Raw genomic sequence first — 14,246 nt, 5'->3', positions numbered from 1 at the left:
GAATTTACTTTAGCAACCTGAAGGGGAAGATTCTGTATAAGTGATTTTCCCTCCAGACACTCAAAAATACAGCCATTTACAATTAAGTGCACAATGATACTATTACCATGGTACTCGAGCATGTATACGAATGACGTTCACATTAGCTACTATTTATTGAGCACCTCCTCTGTGCTAGGTCCTTTCTATACAATTATCTCTAATTCTCCTACAACCCTGAAAGACAGGAGGTATTTATTCCCTTTACTAGATGAAAAAAAGAGGGTTCAGAGAGATTAAGTAACCTGCTCAGGCCACACAATTAATCAATGGCTGAGATCTGTCTGAGATTTGCAGCAAGCTCTGATTCTAAAGCTCTTGCTCTTTGTACTATACTGCACTGTTTCCTTCCCATATGAACCGATTTATTCCTCTGTTGTCCCTTTTCATGTCAATGGGAGAACTTCTCCCCACTTTCATGAGAAAAGATAATGTTTCTATTGTGCCGAAGATATATGGAAGGTAAAACAGTACCACTGTTTCCACCCTCCTGTTTTCTGGCACAGTTTCTACGAAAGCACTTCAACAATAATCAGGGACAGTCTGTACCTGCAGACAACTCCTTATCTCGAGTCTAAAGCATGTAGTAAACTTCCTGAATAAGCAGCAATGTCTCTTCTCATGTTCTGCTGCTTCTTTGCGGTTGCCCTTCAACCTTATTCAGGGCATTCTAGCACAAACCCATCTATTTTATTAGTCCTATATCACCGTTACGTAGGTGGCAATGTGACAAGACAGTACAGTTTTGTGGCATTACTGGTTTGGCAAAATGCAAAGCGGCAAAAAGTGGAGACTAACTTATCCCAGAGCTTCTGAGCATAAACAGCAACGATGGACTGAGTCAAAACCTAAATCAGTAAAACCATATATCCCTTGTGATGCATAACAGATTCTGAGAAACATATGGGACAAGTCTAAATAGGAAGTTAAGATGACAATAACAGTTCACTAAAGGATTCTAAAAAAGAATGTTTACCCCATAGCCCAAAATAACAGGCAGAGCATAGGAAGCAGCTGGGGATGCCTGTCTCAGTGATTCTGGCCATGGAAGCCCCAAGTCAAATATGACGTTATAGCTCCACGGTTCCTAAATTTGCCTAAGCACATGAATCAGCAGGGCAGCTTTCTAAAAATTCAGATTCCCGGAGCCCCCAAGAAGATTCTGACTCAGTAAGTTTGAGACAGGGGCCTAGATATCTATATTTTTTTAATCAGTAGATGATTTTTATAATCAGTTAAGTTTGAGAAAGTAGTTAATGGACTCTTAGAGATTTTAGAACCACCTATAATGCTATAAATTTTTATCTTAATCCTTATCTAGTTATATAAACTAACTAAAATGTCTAAAACTTTTTTCTATTTTATTTTAAAATTTATTAATTAATATTATTTTTTTACATTCTAAGATGTTGTACAGCAGTTGGAGGGAGAGGGGGAGAAGGGTAGGAGGAGTGAAATAGGACGGGAGAAGGAGGAAGGAAGGGGACATGGTCAAGGCCTGTGGCACCTCCCTTATTCCAGCAGGGGAGACCAGGGGGCTTCTAGTGGCAGCTCGGCCGTTGCTGGGCTAGATGCGGATGTCAGGGGGCCTTTTTTCTATTTTAAGGTATTCCTCTCAAAACAATTCACCTGCCCTGTACGAGACGGCTTTCAAGTTGAAAAACAAACACCCACATAACATTCTTAACAGCTCTAGAGTATACCTGCCAAAAAACTGAGATAATTTAACTCTGGATATTCTAAAACCATGCTTAGGTTAGAGATAATGGCTCACCGATTTCCATTAGTTCTGGAATAGGGAGTCTGGAGTTAGCAGACCTGGGTTCAAACCCTATCACTTACTAGCTGTATACTCTTGAGGAAGCTGCTTAACCTCTCAAAGCCAGTTTCTTCATTTGTAAAATGGGGATGAAAATACTCACCTTGTACAGTTGCACGAGGATGATAATGTATAACTACGAGCATGGCAAACACAAGTACTCAATAGATACTACTTCTAATTTATGTAGGAAAACATGGATCTATGTGCAATTTCACAGTTCTCCCAATATAATAATTCCCACATACCTCCAAATTATAAGGAAAATAAACTCTCTAAAGAGCCACATAACCTGGATATCAGAGGTGTAAACTGTAGCATTCTCCTCTCACAAATAAGGAAGTAAAACAGGAGACCCCTTTTAGATTTGAATCAAGTAGAAAGCTCTGTCCACAGGTAAGTCACCTTCACTGTCAGAGAGATAACAAAGTGTCCCCCTTTGCGTCTTGGACTATTCCTGGATCCTCTGTAAAACACACCTCTGCTCCCGTCAGTGATTACTACAGAAGGGGAAGGGTTTAATATAAACTGACTTGCTTTTCCAACTGGGCTTTCATATACAGGTTTTTATGGGATCGGTACCCTGTCACACTGAATCTTTTCAGCATTTGTCAATTATTCAGGCAAACAATGTGCATTTACATGTTGATCTCCCCATCCCTACCCAACACAAACCTTGGAGGGCTGAATCTTTGGTGACTGAGCAGTCCCTTCTCCAGCAGTTATGACCTGTTTTTGAGGGGACACAGCTATCATGTGACCCCCTTTCACAGTCACATACTGAGGGAGTGGTGACTGGGTGGCCGCTCCTGTTGTGGGCATGTGAGGGGATTCACCAGGTTCCTGTTTGATGATCACCTTGAAACAAACATGATAATGACACTGTATAAGCATCCTATGGAAAAAAGCTGATAATATCTGAATCTATTCTGTTCACAGGAATTAAAGAGTTAAGTTTGGTCTGTAAAGAATGATTCCACCAGAAGGATAAAAACACTGCTTAAATATAGTCCATAACAGCTATTAAAGGGACCAAAAGTAGGATCAGGACTTGATCGTGTGCTTCTGAAAACTCAACCTAGTCACTTGTTTTAGAGACTGTGGCAAAATGGAGAAGCAATCACACCGTTTGTGCTTTCTGAATTCCCATCCTGCTGAACTCCAGGGGCTGCCTTGTAGACATTACTAAATAATTGGAACCATGTCTTAGAACTAGGGTCTGGTCTTAGAGTTGTGATATACTGAACAGTAACATGCTGTAGGGGTACTGTCAATCAACTCCAACATGCCACAAAAAGAATTATGTAACAAGACCATATTAACTTGCAGGATAATGCCTTAACAAATACTCACTTTTGTGAAAGCTCCAAGTCCTCCAGTTATAGGTTTGGGGCTTTGAACCTTTGGGTGACTCCCAATTGGGCAAAGAGGTGGCATAGATGCAAACAAAGAATCCTCCTGCTGTGTGTGTAAAAATAGATACTGTACAATCAGGATAAGATGAGTGCTTTCAGATATTCTAGTTACTTTTATGTAATACAAACTTGTGACATTCTCAACACTCTCTTGTAACATAAACTACCAGAAGACAAAACAACAAAAGCCTAAAACTCTTTGGGGTCTTTCAAGCCTCTACTGCATTTTAAAATTTTGCTTCTTTTATATCCCTAGAGTCTAGGCGCTAAATAAATAAATAAATGAAAGAAACAGGCAGTTGCAATGTTTCAGTACATATGCTTTTAATAGTACTCACAACTTGACTTGTAAAATTTACTCAGTAAATGCCCGGAATACAAAGAAAAAATTTTCAGTAATGATTTAAAAAACAAAACAAAAACAACTTGAACAATTAGCATACACACAGCAAAAGTCAACTCTCAAATATACTGTATTTTGTCTTTAATTCTCAAAAATAAAATGCAAATCTCAGAGGCAATTTGACATAATTACATTTCAGGGGCAAGAAATAAAGTTAAGGACACTTCCTGACTATGTAATGAAAAGATCAACTAACATTAAAAACTAGACTGGCAGTGTACAGACATTCAAGGGAATTATTACAATTCATATAACATAGTGCTCACACGCTGCACAGAACTTAGAGAAAAACCTTGCCTTGGACCAAAAAACCATTCAATATCATCACTATTAAGTACAAAAATCATAAGAAATGCTGTGCTAGGCACTAGTCATGTAAGAGATGATCTCTGCATTCTCAGGGGTTCTGAGACAGCAGTTTACACCTCAGACTTTAGACTTAGGGAGCCATGACAAGTAAGCTGAATACCTAACCAAACAGCACAAGGGTGCCTTTGCTAAATGGTGAGCAGATATTTAGCACTTTGATCTGAACAAGTCAGATCATACTCGGAGTTCCAAATTTCAAAGGAGTACTTATCCTGAGGAAGGGAGGAAAAAAACTTTGTGGAGAGAAAAGAATTATTTTCAAATAACTAAAAGGCTAACACGTGAAAAACATAATATATTTACTTCATGGTGGTGCAAATATAGGAAAAGAGGAAAATGTTGTCACATGAATATTTTTATAATGAAACATTTTTAGCAAAGTTATCCAAATAAATAAAGCCAACTCCTTATCACAGTAACTTTTCAAATAGATACTGAGTGCTCATTGCTAGAAGTGTTGAGACACATTTTTTTTACTTAAAAAAAATTTTTTTTTAAATTTCTTATTTTTTGGCAACTGGTCAATATGAGGATCTGAACCCTTGACCTTGGTATTGTAACACAGTGCTCTAACCAACTGAGCTAACTGGCCAGCCCTCGAGATGCATTTTCTATACTAGAAAAAGATCAAGGTGAGGTAGTAAAGTCTGGAGTAAATGATCTTCAAGATATTGATCAGCTTGAAGATTCTACTTTTTGAAATTTGCATTATCAACTGACTCATTCTTGATGAGGCTGAACATACTGTCTTTAGAAACTAGCAAAGGGCAGTAATGCAACAAGAGCGTTACCTTGACAGAAGACGTTACAAAACTACTTCCATGAATTTTAGGAATAGGGGAACCTGTTCCTTGGGAGACCTGAGAAGCCGTAGACAGCTTGTTTGTAGGACTTCCTGATAAGCAAGGCAAATTTAAAAATAAAGTATAAACAAAGTAAAATTTACAAAATGTAATTTTAAAGCATTCTCCACATCATCCCTTCTTACCCACTATTTCTTTTTCATTTTTAAGGGTTGAAAACTCACAATCCTGAAATTATGGAAAAAACACTTAAGGACTCATTCCTATAAAGCTGATGACATGCTCAACCTAAAAAGCAATACAAAACTAGTAAGAGCATGTAGAATAATAAGTAAAATAAGTACATATTATATACTCTACTCCTTATATAAGAGATAATATAACAAAATGGTATCAGTTGTTTAACAAAAGTGCCAGAATGTACGCATGCAAGTGAATGCTAGCTCTTTCAAAGTAGTTTCACTAGAAGGTTATCCCTATTCCCAAATGCTGCCAACATTAAACATTTTATACCGCACTTGTGCAACTGCCTTTAGGGTCTGATAAAAATAAGTCACACAAAACCACAAAAATAAATTAACTTTTAAAAAGTCACAAAGTAAGTCAACAGTAAGTCAAGCCTAAAATGGTATTTAATCACCTGCTCCATTTACCAAACTTGCCTCCAAAGACTTTTGCCTGATTCCTAAAACTAAACACATTCAAAGGACACCTATTTGGCATCCTCCAGTATGTTCAAAAGGCTGTTAGGTAAGCCCTGAAAGCATATTTTTTTAAAGTAGTTCTACTATTATAATCATTGTTAAAGTGCTTAGCTTTAAAAAAAAAAAAAAAAAAAAAAAAAAACTACTATAAAATAATGTTAATGAAAGCACTACAAAAAAGCTTACAAGCAAGCACTATGTACCTGTATAGAATTATGACAACAAACATGGTGAATTCAAAGACTTCATATTCTCCCTATCAGGGTTCTCTTTATGTAAGTGCAGTTTTCAATCTCCCTTCCACAAGCAAAATATGACTTACTTGCAGAAAAGTAAATATCATTTTTTTGGTTGACTGGTGAGAAACGTGTGTGGCTCACAAAGCTTCTATTGTACTAAAAGCCGTATTTGGAAAAGTTAGTAACCACATTGCCTGTAGGCCCCAAATGAGTAAGTCTTCCAAATGAAAATAAAGTCAACTTTTTAAAAATAAAATTAATTATGGGTCACTTTTAATTTTTAGACTTTAAAAAGAAAACTTAATTCCTAAAAATGAAACTTTTACAAAGAATAAACCTTCCCTCAGAGAAACAGTATTAGGCTTTCTTTTATATATTTCCTCTTGTTTATGGACAAAGATTTCATTCTCCCATGACATGCCAGTATTTTGTCTTTATTAAAAGATCAAATATTTTGGATTGCATAAATATTGATCAAATACCCACCTGTACTTGGAGTGGTAGCTCCAACAACCTGCCCAGGTTTGTCCATGATAACATATGGATTACTAATAACAGAGCTGGCAGTGCCTTGCTTCACATGGACTGGAGTGGAAGTTGGGGTTCGAGGCAATGGTGATGGACTTGGTGTTGATATTGGGGAACCTTTATTAATTAAAAAGAGAAAAGAGAAACAAAATACATACTTCAGTTTGAAGACAAAGAAAGAGGAGTAGCGCCACCAGGACAAAGGTGACAGTTTAGGAAAAGAGACTGGGACTGTATGCTTTGGGCACTGAGTAGCAGCAGAAGCATAGCTGACACCATGGAGTAGTTAGTGTGTTTCACTCTCTGTATCCTTACCCATGGACCAGCAGCATCAGCCTCACTGGGGAACTTGTTAGAAACAGATTTTGAGGTTATACCCCAAACCTACTGAATAGAAATCTAAATTTTAACAAAATGCCTGGTATGCACATTAAAGTTCAAAAACCAATGCTTTTTACAACAATATGGAACTGCTGAATATTGACGTGATAAATCTCTTAATATCATAGGCAGGTGGTTATAATACTGGTTACACTTGAAGACATTGAAATTAGAGAAAAAAATTTGTTCAAGTGAATAGCTAGATTTAGGAACCTGACACTTTTTTTGGCAGCAGTGGCTGGCTGGTACAGGGATCAAACCTTGGTGTTATCAGCACCACGCTCTAACCTACTGAACTAACCAGCTAGCAGGCCTGATGTCTTGATGTGCAATTAATTTCAAATAGGAAAATGTGTAATTTACCTACCCAAGAAAAAAGTCTGTCAATACTATGTCATAGCCACAATCCAGAAAGATTCACGTCCCCACAGAACACTCTCAAAGGTTATCAATGTACGTTTAAACATTCTCAGCTTTCTTTTATTAATCAAATATGTTCATCCATGAATTTCTCTAAGCTTTAAACTAATTTATATGTTCAGCCTATTCACAAGTTCCGAAATGTTTCTAACTGATAGGTAAAATTATACATTCTTTCTCTTTCATCAGTTTCAAAGATTTAAATCATATTTCTACTTAGTTGTCTATTTTTAGCACCAAAGACTCCTTCCCCCAACCTCTCCACCCGATTTAGGTGCATATTGTACAGAAACTACTCCTACTGCCTGGATATTTTCAATTGCTCTTTCATGTCTTTTCTGACTTGAAAGAGCCAAACCATAAGGTGCATTCCTAATAAAAGTGTATCTAACATAAATATGAAACTGTCACAAGGCAATAGACAATCCAACTTTAGTGAAAAGGAAGCCTCTGAATTACCTACTGATAATACGAACGAATTTTCTAGTGTGGTTTGAGAGAGAATAAAAGGTATTTCAATTCCAAACTAATTCCAACCCTTAAAAGTAAACTCCAAGCCAAAATCTTTTCTGTAACTAGTCACTCAGATCGCCAAACTCAATTGCTACCTGAGTTTCAGCCATAAATCCTAGCAAACCTTTTACCTGTTCTGTTTCTAGAAGGCACAAATTTGACCACTTTGAGTTTTATTTCTTTCCCCCATTCAAAAACTGTTTTCATATGAATTCTTAGAAGAACTTAAGGAAGAAAAAGCCACAGTACTCTGTTCTGTTATTTCAATAATTCTAACATCCAGTCATCTTCGCACACATCATCTTCAATCCATCTTCTGCATACCTGAGACAATCTTGCAGCTCATAGTTATGGGCTGGAAGGATTTTCCAGGTGACTCAGGATTAGGAACCTGACTTTGTGGCATGATTTTGCAGCTTGATGCTATTGGCTGGAAAGCTGAATTGCCATGAGAACAAAAGGTAACTTTCTGGGATGTTGTCATTTTGGTGGGTGTTCTTTCCAATGAAGATGGCAAAGAATAAAATGCAGTGTGTTTCTCAGCTTCAGTGCTAGCTGGGAATCCTGCTTGAAACGAAACAGGCAAATGACAAGTCATCCATCACTCTGAAATAATAAAACCTTACCACTGTGGGAAAAGAATGAAAATGCCTTATTATTTCAACATCCATTTAAGCCATTTACTGGTAGTAAAATAAATATAATCAATTACCCTTTCACAGTTTTTTTTTGGGTGAAAAGTAAGTAGCATGTTTAGAATAACATTTAGTTAAAATTTTCCTTTCAAGAAATTACAGAACATATTAACTATAAGCCATATAGATTAGGAGACTTTTTTTTGCCCCCCACCTGGCCAGTATAGAGATTGAACCCTGGACCTCAACTGAGCTAATCAGCCAGCCCTAAATCATACATAACATAAAAAGAACACATGTTCATTATGTTCCTCCATTTTTAATAAATGAATCAAAAAACTGTTTAGAGGTGAGGAAAAACTCAAAAAGAAAGCATTCACTTAATCTAACATGTCCTATCTTATTAAATGCCCATAAAGAAGATGCAATTGAAATTAAAAAGGAAAAAAGTTGAGATTTTATAAAAGAACTGAAATTAACACAACACTAAAATATTGACTTAGGAAATTTTCACCATTTGGAATCATTTTTATACCTTATATGCTTATATATGTAAATATTTAAATACATATTTATACACTTATTAAATGAAAAAAATGCTATGATCAACATACATCTATTAACGAGTCTTTTATTTTATTTTCTTTAAGATTAGATATTTAATATTCAAGTTTCTTGTTCACACAATCTGAGGCTAAACCAGAAAGTCTTCCAGTAATATGTTAGAAGAAACCATTATCAAAGAATAAAAATCAAATGCTTTTTAGTGTCTTTTGCATTTTATAAAATGATGGTAGAACTTTATGGAAAAAATTTTTTCTGAGTAGAGATTTGGCTATTTTCATCATGGAACTGTGTGGTAGAGGCAGCACGTTTATTTACGGAAAATTTATTTTCCATACACTCTAGGACTCTGAAGGCAGAAGTTCAGTATCATATTACACAAACGAGAGAAAGTAATGCCCCAGAATGACTCCATACAAGGAAAAATGCTGTATTACCTTTCTCCACAGAGGTATCAGGAGCTGGCTCATGTGACTGCTTTATTGGTGAAGAAGCTTTCACTGGGGCTGGAATGGTCAAAGGCAAAGATGGAGGGGCATCAGAGATGTCTGACTCGGAGGACTGAGGATAAATGTAGTCTTCTCCAAGGGAATGCCGATGGAGTTCAACATCCACTACCTACACAATGGGGCAATAATTGGACTCATGAATCTGCCATCAATGTCACAGAAAGCTCAGGTTCAGTCCAAAAACAGTACTCTAATGACACTTCAAAGGCAATTTCAGTCTCAAGAACTAAAGGACTTATCTTAGAATGTAATCTAATCTGGCTTAACAGACATACCTCACTAAAACAAACCACAAATTGGGCCCTTTCCATTCTCTTTCTACTCCTTAGAACACTCTTCCTTCAAATCTTTGCATGGCTACCTTTCTTTCTCACCAGTAGGTCTCAATCGAATGTCACCTTCTCAGACACACCTTCCCTAACCACCCTAGCTTAAGCAACCTCTCTTTCCTCAAGCTACTCCCTTCTTCGTAGCACTTATTTGTAACTGAAATTATCTTCTGAGTTTACTGTCTCCCCTCCTCATTCCCAACAGCACCAAGAATACATAACTCCTTGAGGGTAAAAGCTATCTTGTCTACTTCTGTATTCCCAGCATTTGGACCAGTGCCTAGCATATTGCAGGTGGTCAATAAATATCCTCTGATAAAAATAACACAGCACATTTCTCTAGACAGAGTAAAATTTAACTAGTTGATTATAATAGCTACTGCTGATATTATATCATAAATACAAAAAAGGAGAAGGGGTAGAGAACAAAGTTGGAAGTACCATACTTCTCGATGTCACCACTTACTATAAAGCTACAGTTATCAAAAACAGTATAGTGTGGGCATAACGACAGACATATAGACCAACAGAACAGAATAAACCCTCACATATATGGTCAAATGATCTTTGACAAGGGTGCCATTCAATGAGATGGTCTTTTCAACAAATGGTGCTAGGAAAACTAGATATCTGCATGTGAAAGAATGCAGTTGAACCCTTACCTTACACCATATACAAAAATTAACTCTAAATGGATCAAAGACCTAAACATAAGAGCTAAAATAATAAAACTCTTAGAAGAAAGCATAGGAGAAAAAACTTCATGACACTGGATTTGGCAATGCTTTCTTGGTTATGACAACAAAAGCACAAGCAACGACAAAACAAAATACACAAATGGGACTAAATCAAACTTAAAAGCTTTTGTGCATCAAAGGACACAGTCAACAAAGTAAAAAGGCAGAAATTAACCACTGAATGGGAGGAAATATTTACAAATCATATATCTGATAAGGTGTTAAAATTCAGAATATAAAGATCTCCTACAATTCAACAACAAAAACAAATAACCTGATTAAAAAATGGGCAAAAGACTTGAATAGGAATTTCTCCAAAGAAGATATACAAACGGCCAATAAGCACTGGAAAAGATGCTCAACATCATTAATCATTGGGGAAATGCAAGTCAAAACCACGAGATACCACTTCACAACCATTGGGATAGCTACTATAAAAAAACAAAAACAAAATAAAACAAAAAACTCCAGAAAACAAGACGTGTTGGGGAAGACGTGGAGAAATTGGAACACTTGTACACTGTTGGTGAGAACATAAAATGGTGCGGCTGCCATGGAAAGAACTAAAAATAGAATTACCACATGACCCACCAATTCTACTTCCAGGTATATACCCCAAATAATTGAGAGCAGAAACTTGATCAGATATTTGTATACCCATGTTCACAGCATTATTTACGGTAGCCAAAAGGTGGAAAACAGCCCAAGCAGCCATTGATGGATGAGTGTATAAACAAAATACAATGTGGTATTTTTCAGCCTTAAAAAGGAAGGAAATTCTGACACATGCTACAATATGGATGAACCTTGAGGATATTATGCTAAGTGAACAGGCATATATTATATGATTCTACTTACATGAGGTATCTAGAGCAGTCAAATTCATGGAGACAGAAAGTAGAATGGTGGTTAGGGAGAAATTGGTAAAAGGCCACAAAAAATGTTTACATTCTGTAATGATAAAATTAAAAAGAAAAGAAAAGAAAGTAGGATGGTGGCTGCCAGGGGCTGGAAGGAGGAAAGAATGGGGTGTTTCTGTTTAATGGGTGCAGAGTTTCAGTTCTGCAAGATGAAAAAGAGCTCTGGAGATGGACTGTGGTGATGGCAGCACAACAACGTGAAGGTATGAGGGCACTTCAAAAAGCTCATGAAAAAACAGAACTAAAAGATAATACAAATCTGTCCATGAACTTTTTGAAGTACCCTTGTACTTAATTGAACTATACACTGAAAAACGATTAAGATGATAAATTTTATGTTATGTGTTTTTTAACCACAATTATAAAAACAAACAAAAAAAAATGGGGTGGGAGAGATCAGCTTTTTAAAAATCGAACACTCATTTTCTTCCTAATTAAAAATGAAAACCAATTTTTATCCTATTTGTTCCCAAATAATACTGTAGAAAAAACCTACCGTCTCTGCTCCAAGAGTCTGTAAGCCAGTGTAAGTTCTATCCAGCTATTGAAAGACAAAAGGGAGAGTCTTAAATTTGTTTGTACTTACTTATAAATCTTAGGATACAATGTTATCTAAAATCCCTTTCACCACAAGTCTTCATACCATAAAATCTACTTTTTCATAATGTAAACTACCAATTCATCACTTCAACAAAAATCCTCAATTTTCTGGGAGAAAAAAATTCAGTAAAATAAATAAAAACCTCAGACATATAGTAATTACATGTTTTAACATTAATTATACACTTTTAGAAAATTATTCTAAGGACAATCTAACAATGGAGGAAATTTTACACAAAAAAGATGTTTACTGCAGCATTATCTATAACCACAAACTAAAAACAATATAAATGTCTAGTAAGAGAGGAATGCTTAAGTCAATCATGGGCCATCAATTTATAAAGTATTATGCAGCCACTTACATGATGTTTACAAAGACTGTGTAAAAATATTTTAAATGACAGCTATAAAAATACACATGTAGTGTAACAACGCAACTATATATTTAGGGTATATTTACAAAGCTCTGAAAAAAAAATGAATGAAAATCTAGGCAGTACAGGCAACGCTAATTACTTGAAATCTTGGCATAAAGAACAATCCATTTTTAAACAAAGAAGTATAAACTGAGGGAATGTTAATAATATAAACAAAAGAGGTTACAATTACATAGAAAGAGGTTAAGTATCTTATTCCTGTTTTTAAATTTATACCCTACCATTTTAAAAAAAGGATTTGTGATAGCTTACCAATATAAACATTTTACAGTAAGATTAATAGGTAAAAAATGGTTAAGCTGGGAAGAAAGGAAAGGAAAAATAGAGGAAAAAAAAAAATAAGCCAGCAATAGGTTAGTAAATACAAGGTTTTAAAGGCTTGCAAAGAGGTAGACATCAAGTCTGGCTGAGTTCCTCACTAGCCAACACACAGAGAACAACTCAGCCAGTCATGAGATTTAGTGTTCATAAACACAGGATGGATTGATAGTAGTTCCACTGAAGAGATCTGGAGTTTTAAAATGTAAATGTCAGACAACAGTATGACTGCTAAAAAGATATAGTCAATTTTAAGTTACATCCATTTTCTTATCTTTCAGAGCACAGAAATAACAGTCTCTCTGTAACCTGCACTGGCATGTTTCATTCTAGGGACCAAATTGTAATAGGGACATTGATAAAACAGATCTGTTATCAAAACAGCAAGAGGATCTCAAAAATAAAGCATACAAGAAATGTTACAGGAATAGGTTTGGCCTGGAGAAGAAATGACTTGAGAGACATGAAGGCTGTCATCAAACATTTTTAGCGTTCTTATATGATAAAACAAAGTCTTGTTCTGTACTATTTCAGAAATCAAACAGGATGAATGGAAGCAAGATTTTTTTTTTCTAACAACCGCAGTTTTAGGTAAATTTTGAACAAACCTTCCAAAAGTCTATTTACTAAATGGGTCAATCTGTTATCTTGGGAGGTGCTGCGCACCATGGTGATGATTGGGGAGAGGTTAAATGATGACCCGTCAGAGATGCAGGATATGGAAACTTCACACATTTTAGGAACTTTAACAAAACTCTAACACTGAAAGTATTTAATACTTAATGTAACATTTACAGTATACAACATACATTGTTAAGTACTACAGAATTTCAGAATACAGAGTTTACTGTAGGCTTAAATAGCCAGGAAAAGTTACATAGTAACTTGAAGAATGGAAAGAATTCAAACAAGCATTCAAGGAGAGGAAGAGCACGAAAAAAAGACACATGGGAAGAAGGCCCAAGGCATTTCCAGGACATGAATAGACTGACACCATTGGAGTGGGATGTTCAAGCAGGGGATTAGTGCGGGATAATTTAGGGAAATATGTGGAGCCAACATGTGAAGAGCCCTGAATAGTAGCGGGGGGGAGGGAGATGGATTAAAGAAGCCAGTCAGGAGACAGTAGAATAATAGCCTAGCAATAGTCAGAGGACAGAGGGTAGAATGTAAAAAAGATTATGAAGACAGAATAATGGGCTGCAACTGAACAAATATTTACAACAAAGAGGGAAGAATCAAAGATGGCTCTGAGAGTTAACCCAGAAATGACAGGGAAAATGATACTCCAGTACAACTAAAAGTCACATGGCATCAACACGGGTGTCTAAGGTCTCAAGGCCAATACAGAACAAAATAGTAAAATTTTGTTTTCCAGAAAAACTGATAAGAAATACTTTACTGTCATTTTTAAGTACTGTCTCAAATAATCTTCCACCAGGAACTCTAAATGATATGCACAATATAATATGTAAGAACTATGTAAACAATTCCCTTTATTTTAGGGATTAGGGCTAAGCCCAGCCCAACATAAGATGGTATGTGCGATGCTTAAAATAAGATA

The 14,246-nt window shown here is 36.0% G+C and overlaps 1 protein-coding gene across 6 annotated transcripts in view; it reads right to left on the bottom strand.

Annotated features, from left to right (window-relative positions):
• Nucleotides 1-14,246, bottom strand: part of YEATS2 (YEATS domain containing 2) — a 97,339-nt gene that overhangs the window by 42,483 nt on the left and 40,610 nt on the right. For 4 of the 6 annotated variants that reach the window (XM_063101453.1, XM_063101456.1, XM_063101457.1 and 1 more), the window contains exons 9-15: nt 11,824-11,868; nt 9,270-9,450; nt 7,958-8,200; nt 6,278-6,436; nt 4,837-4,940; nt 3,212-3,319; nt 2,534-2,716 (exon numbers count right to left, since the gene is read on the bottom strand). In XM_063101453.1, the coding sequence (XP_062957523.1) occupies nt 2,534-2,716; nt 3,212-3,319; nt 4,837-4,940; nt 6,278-6,436; nt 7,958-8,200; nt 9,270-9,450; nt 11,824-11,868 (1,023 nt within the window). The remainder of the gene's footprint in view (nt 1-2,533; nt 2,717-3,211; nt 3,320-4,836; nt 4,941-6,277; nt 6,437-7,957; nt 8,201-9,269; nt 9,451-11,823; nt 11,869-14,246) is intronic. The other 2 variants (XM_063101455.1, XM_063101458.1) reach the window with 2 other exon arrangements.

The sequence above is a fragment of the Cynocephalus volans genome, chromosome 1 (assembly GCF_027409185.1).
Source record: "Cynocephalus volans isolate mCynVol1 chromosome 1, mCynVol1.pri, whole genome shotgun sequence".
Lineage (NCBI taxonomy): Eukaryota > Metazoa > Chordata > Mammalia > Dermoptera > Cynocephalidae > Cynocephalus > Cynocephalus volans.
The sequence above is the reverse complement of the archived record's forward strand: the minus strand, read 5'-3'. Positions and strand labels throughout refer to the sequence as shown.